At 50.5% G+C, this 6732-nt stretch overlaps 1 protein-coding gene across 1 annotated transcript; it reads left to right on the top strand.

Moving 5' to 3' along the window:
- The first annotated feature begins 3883 nt into the window (after nt 1–3883).
- LOC102725822 (cathepsin G) lies at nt 3884–6327 on the top strand. Its single transcript, XM_081811043.1, has 4 exons — nt 3884–3951; nt 4632–4779; nt 5233–5368; nt 5526–6327. Exons 1-4 carry the CDS (start codon nt 3897–3899, stop codon nt 5790–5792), a joined length of 606 nt encoding a protein of 201 aa, XP_081667169.1. The 5' UTR covers nt 3884–3896; the 3' UTR covers nt 5793–6327.
- Nucleotides 6328–6732: the final 405 nt, after the last annotated feature.

Raw genomic sequence — 6732 nt, 5'->3', positions numbered from 1 at the left:
AAACTATAGGATAATCTAAACTATAGGGGTGCCTGGGTGGCTCAGTCTGCTAAGCGTCTGCCTTCGCTCGGGTCATGATCCCAGGACTCCTGGGATTGAGTCCCACATCTGGCTCTCTGCCCAACGGGGCATCTGCTTCTCCCTCTGAACCTCCTCCCTCTCATGCTCTCTCTCTCACGCTCTCTCTCTCTCAAATACCAGAAAAAAGGTAGGCTTAAGTAAGTCGGTACATGTGTTAGTTAAGATAACCCTAACTAACTCTGAAAAACAAACTGAGGGTTCTAGAGGGGAGGGGGGTGGGAGGATGGGGTAGCCTGGTGGTGGGTATTGAGGAGGGCACATTCTGCATGGAGCACTGGGTGTTATGCACAAACAATGAATCATGGAACACTACATCTAAAACTAATGATGTCATGTATGGGGACTAACATAAGAATAAAAAAAAAAGATAACCCTAACTATTCTACCACATAAACTGCAGCAGTTCAGTGACTAATACAACAGAAACCTATTTCTTGCTCACAAACAGTCCAAAATGAATGTTCCTGGTGAGTAGTGCCCGTTTTACTCTCGAGTGTCCCAGCTGGGACAATAAATTGCATGTGTGCCCATGATTAAGGAGCCCAGACTCAGGCTCCTAAAGATGGCTTCCAAGCGCCCTGTGTTCATCTGGGTCAAACCCAGGTAGGGGAAGAACCTGGATGGTCAGGCACAGGAGCACGTGATAGGCTGGGTCTGGAAGGTACCCACAGACTCTCCACTCACATCCCATTTGCTACAACAGTCCCATTGTCACACCTAACGTCAAGTAAGGCTGCACAACAGTGTGCACCCAGTCCTCTGGAAGAAAGGGAAATTGTTTTGCTAGACCACTAGCTCACCTCTACCACAATTCCTTACAGTGTTTGCTGTTCAAACGGATTGCGGGCCCTAAATTTTGTTCTACCTGTAAAACTAATACATAGCCATTATAGAAAAAATTGGCTAATATAAAAGGGAAAATAAGAGTCATAAAATGATCGTTCTGGCTGTTGTTCTTTTTTAACAGAATCAGTATCAAATTGTACACACCGTTCCACATTCTACTTTTTCCACTTAATATTAGATGATGGAGTGTGCTCCATGCTACTAAGCAGTCTTTAAAATATGATGCTATTTAATGGCTGGATAGCATTTCACCCCATGAATATATCAGAATTAGCATTACTGATGTCCTATTGTTGAAGAGTCGGATGGTCTGAGCATTAGGGGAAGAGAGTCTCAGGGAATATGTCCACCTAGAATTTCCTTTGTCACCTGTTCTTTCCTACCGGAGCAGAGCACAGGGCAGTTCTTGCAAAGAAAGTCTCACTCCCAGCAGACGCGCGTGTGTGGGAAGACAACAGCACAGAGAGCTGCTTCTCCCCGCACTGGCACTCCGTAAGACAAGCACAAGCTCATCAGCAGAAACTTCCCAAGGAGCTTCCACTCTGTGCTTCCAAATGTGATAGTAAGGCGGCCCTGAGAATGTCCGGAATGCCTCAGTAGTACACTGGTCTCCTACAATGCCAAGAGCAACCAGATTGGTTTCTGACCAGAGCAGCATTAAAGGGACAGAGAGGGAAGTGGTCCCGGCCTCAGCGGCCAACTGCCTGCCCAGAGGTTTTGCATTTGGGCAGTAAACGGGGCCTGGGAGGAGGTGGGAAACATCCTACTTTAATGTCCCAACATCCCAGAGGAGAAAACTATTGTAACTGACGGAAATGTAATAAAACAGTCAAAAGTAGATGTAACCAGCTATGAATCTTGTGAAATGTATCACAGTCTTCCTTGTTCCAATATCACAATTTTTATTAAAATAGAAAATAAAAACATATGTGCCCCTATTTGTTCTCCCACATTCCATTCTCTGTCCAAATGTTCCCTCTAATCCCCAACCCTGGCAAACAGACTTTTTTAAAAAAAATTTTATTGCAAAATATACACACATGAAAAGCACCCAAAACTTAAACAACGATGGCCAAATTTCAGAAACCCCCATGTGTCTTTTCCCAGTAAAAATGCCTTCTCCAGGAGCGCTTGGGTGACTCAGTCGTTAAGCGTCTGCCTTCCGCTCAGGTCATGATCCCAGGGTCCTGGGATCGAGGCCCGCATGGGCTTCCTGCTCTGCGGGGAGCCTGCTTCTCCCTCTCCCACTCCCCCTGCTTGTTGTCCCTCTTCCCTATGTCTCTTATCTGCCAAATAAATAAATAAAATCTTTTTTAAAAATGTCTTCTCCGCCCTCCAACCCCAGAATGAACTTACCATTGTGACTTCTTTTTTTTTTCTTTTTTTCTTTTTTAAAGATTTTATTTATTTATTAGAGAGAGAGAGCACATGAGAGGTGGGAGGGTCAGAAGGAGAAGCAGACTCCCTGCTGAGCAGGAAGCCCGACGCGGGACTCGATCCTGAGACTCCAGGATCATGACCTGAGCGGAAGGCAGTCGCTCAACCAACTGAGCCACCCAGGCGCCCATGACTTCTTTTTTTTTTTTTAAGATTTACTTATTTTTGAGAGAGAGCACACACGCGCGCACAGCAGGGAGGGGCAGAAAGAGGGAGACAGAAAGTTTAGCAGACCCCGAGCTGAGCCCCTCCACCCTCATCCCCCCATGCTCTCTCTCAAATAAAATCTTAAAAAAAAAAAGCTAGACTAATGTTTTTAAAGCTAAGTGTTGAAAAAGTTAAGTAACAATAAATTAAAATTACCCCTAATGCTAAGGCACTAATAAAGCCGTTATAATGTTTTCTCTTTTTTTTATATATTACTTTTCAGATGCATAAAGAAATTTCATGAGGTTGCAATCATTAAGCATGTATCAGAGAAGGGATTAAGTTCTTTGCAGCTGTGAAAATCATGTATATTTATATACAAGAAGAGGATCCTTCATTTCCATAATATTTTCAAGTGGGGCTCTCACAGCCGTAAAAGTTTAAGAATTGTATTAATTTTTAATTCTGACATTTTTGCAAAAATTATACCATATTACAGTGTTTTTCTGTGCATCCACAGAATCTTCTAAGTATTTTTAAGGGTACCTGTGTTACTTTGCAGTGATCTGCAATGCCTTACTCTCGATGTGGAGCGCATGTTCTTTATGTATTATAGATGATTCTTTATGGATTGCAGACAGCACAGCAAGCGTGCATTTCCTTCTCAGAAGCCTCTGGCGCAGAGAATGAGGATTAGGTGAATTGGACTCATATCATGGATGAAAAGGATCTTAGTTGCTTTTCTTTCAGCCAGGGTCTTTTCTGTGTGCAGGGAACCTTCTGGGACACAAAAGCCCTCACCTTGATTAGGAAGCAGGAAAATAGAAATTTTCAACTGTGTCATAATTTTCACTGAGAGTTTGTTGGGGTTCAAGTGTCCTGAGAAAGTAATTATCAGTGGCAGAGCCTTGTTCTTCCCTTTTCCTTCGCTGGCTGTGCCCTGCACCCACTCAGGAGAGCTCCTCAACCTGCCGTGACAACTTCTAGAAAGAAGTGGGAGCAGCAAAGATACCAGCAGGGGGTCCAGACCCAAAGGGTAAAGACAGGCCGCCTTCCTCCTCCCTCTTTTGCCTCCTCTGATTTACTCTTGGTGTCCTCACCGCATCCCACCACCACCCACACCCGTCTTTCATTCGCCAATGTCCACACCTTACTATGGTATAAATTAAATTAGCAATTTGGAAATGGGCAGTTGCAGATCACTGGCAGTTGGTGGGCAGGCCTCCTGGGCAGCCTTGGGTGATGAAACCTATCACACCAGCAGGAGAATGGAACTGTTCTTGAGGCCCCCTCCCACCCCCCAGACTTCCTTCCTCTCTCAGGGACTACAAGTCTGGCAGGAGAGAGCACCTGCAACACCTAACTGGAGCAACCTTCCCAAGAAGATGCCACTCCTCCTGCTCCTGATGGCCTTTCTCCTACCCCCTGGGGCTGGGGCAGGTGAGTGACCGTCACCAACCTCAGGCCTGACCCCTCTCCTAGACCCTGGAGCCAGACTGCCTAGACACCTCCTAATTTTGTATCGTTGGGCAAGTTATTTGAATTCACAGCTCCTCAGATTCCTCATTTATAAATTAGGAATAATACCAATGCATACTTCCTAAAGTTCTATGAGACTTAAGTTAGTATACATAAAACTCTTGGAATTGCCCCAGCACATAGTACATGTGAGATAAATGCGCTCTCTAAATTCATCCTGCTGCCCACGGGTCCGAGCCCAGGCAATAAGAATGCGCAAGAACTACCATCAGCTCTTGTCTAGATTCTGAAAAACCAGTCCCATGCTGGTCATGAGCGGGCCCTGAGCAGGCCTCAGAGGGACCTGGGAGTCTCCCTGAGGAAGAAAGTTCCAGGGAACTTCCAGAGAGGCTGGGGCTGCTCTCTGGGGAGCTGGGAGGGAGCTGAGGTCTGGGATGGAGAGCCAGCAGTGTTTCCTGCAGAACCCAGGAGCCCTCTCCCAAAGTGGGTGCCCGGCAGACCCATTTCTCACCACCAGCTCCTCCTTCCCCTGCATCATCTCTCCCCGCTCCCCATCTGCCAGGCTTTCTGGAGCCACCACCCTGGTGCCCACACTGCTGGTTCAGCCAGCACAGAGATAAGTGCCGAATGTTTCCTTCCAGGGGAGATCATTGGAGGCCAAGAGGCCAGGCCTCATTCCCACCCCTATATGGCATTTCTCCAAATCCAGTCTCAAGAGGGGCTCAAAACTTGCGGGGGTTTCCTGGTGAGAAATGACTTCGTGTTGACGGCAGCCCACTGCTGGGGAAGGTGAGCAGCTGGGGGGCTCCTGGAGGGCCAGGACCGCAGCCCCAGGGGAACGCAGGCCCAGCCATGTGAAAGCAGGGCTCCAGCCACAATGGAGTGAAAAAGAGACCAGTGGGACTTTGGGGGCAGAGAACAGGTCAGGGCGACCGAGGAGAAAAGGAGGACATGATCAAAAAAAGCAGGAGGAGATGAAGACACATGCTGGGGCTCAAAATAGGAATTTAAGCTATTTCTCAACTAATCCCAGGGGAAGCAAAACTCAAAGTCACTGCGTCCCGCACCACCCCCAGCTCAGGGCTGAGGAGAAGCACAGAGGCCTGGGCCCCTGAACCCCTCCTGTCCCCTCAGTTCCCTCAGCGGCAATCTTGCCGCCCTGGGCTGTCCACCTGCCGTGCAGAGCGGGTGGCCGGAGCTCCTCAGGCTCACACCTACTTCGAGGCCCCCTCTCCTTTGCAGCACTATCACGGTCATCCTGGGGGCCCACAACATCCGCAGGCAGGAACGGACCCAGCAGCGCACAAAGATGCGCAGAGCCATCCGCCACCCTGGCTATAATCCCCAGACCAACAGGAATGACATCATGTTACTAAAGGTGCGGCCTGCCCGACCCGCCAGTCCATGCCCAGTGCTGGGGGGCTTCGCCTTGCGGGGACTCTGGGGGAGGAGGCAGGGGCAGAGTCCCGGGTCGGGGATGGAGCGCGCGACGAGCTGCGCAGATGGCCCCTGAGCGCCTGCGCCCCTCCTGGCAGCTGGCACGACCAATGAGACGGACGTCCGCGGTGAGGCCAGTGGCTCTGCCTCGCGGGCGGGCCAGGGTGAGACCCGGGGCCAGGTGCACCGTGGCGGGCTGGGGCCTGCTGGGCCTGAACAAGAGGACAAACAGACTCCACCAGGTGCAGCTAACCGTGCAGAGTGATTCGAGGTGCTCCAATCGCTTCGGTTTCTACGACAGCCAAACGCAAATCTGTGTGGGCGACCCAAGGAAGAGGAAGTCCGCCTTCCTGGTAAGGCCATGAGCGTCTGTCGCCGACACTGCCCGACACGGGGACCTGGGCAGGCTGGGCAGTAGGAGGAAGCTATATCCCCCACACCTCCCCCCCTTGTCTGGTGGGGTCAGAGCAGAGTGGGGTAGGGGCTTTTCCCATCCATCCTGTCCCGGGGGAACACAACATATACATGTGCAGGATTTTCCTGCCGCAGGGGAAGGTATGTTGCATGGGTTGAGTGAGAGACAGTACCTGTAGCCAAGCCTGAAGCCCAGCCATGGAAAGATCCAGAAGGTTGACTTCCATATCTCCACCGCCCGCCCATCTCACCCACACACCCCTGCTTTCTCTGAGAGCCAGGAGGAGCAGCGGGGAAGCCTGGCTTAGGGTCTCTTTCTCTCCGTGCCCTCAGGGGGACTCCGGGGGCCCCATGGTGTGTAACGGCGTGGCCCAGGGCATTGTCTCCTATGGAGATAGGAGCGGCACTCCTCCAGCAGTCTTCACCAAGATTAGGAGCTTCATGCCCTGGGTAAATAGAACAATGAGACGCTTCAAACAGCCTTGCGAGACCTAGCCCCTCCCCCCCCCGCCTCCCCCCCTCCCCCGCTGTGACTGGCTCTGCCCTGGGGCGGCTCCAGGGAAGGTGCCAGAGCCTTAATAAATGTCCATGTCTAGAGTGGAAATAACTGATTTCTCATGTGTTCCTTAACCATCCTTCCGTACACAACAAACGCATGCCAGAACAGAGTCTGAGTCCCTCCAGGAAAATGGGGTTCTTCTCCAGGATCAATTAACCTCTCCCACACCATCGCGGGGATCGGGAGGAGCTTCTTCCCTTCTCCAAGCCAGCCAGTCCCCCGTTTCTCCTCCCCCCACCGCCTTGGAGAAGGATGGAAAGTCTTTTCTCTCCCCTGGGCAAAGCTCTGTACTGAAACCGCATACCCGTGCTATGTGTAGGACAGGCAGACCA

This window comes from Leptonychotes weddellii, unplaced genomic scaffold, assembly GCF_054177405.1.
Source record: "Leptonychotes weddellii isolate Sample4059 unplaced genomic scaffold, ASM5417740v2 HiC_scaffold_5217, whole genome shotgun sequence".
Taxonomy (NCBI): domain Eukaryota; kingdom Metazoa; phylum Chordata; class Mammalia; order Carnivora; family Phocidae; genus Leptonychotes; species Leptonychotes weddellii.
The sequence above is the reverse complement of the archived record's forward strand: the minus strand, read 5'-3'. Positions and strand labels throughout refer to the sequence as shown.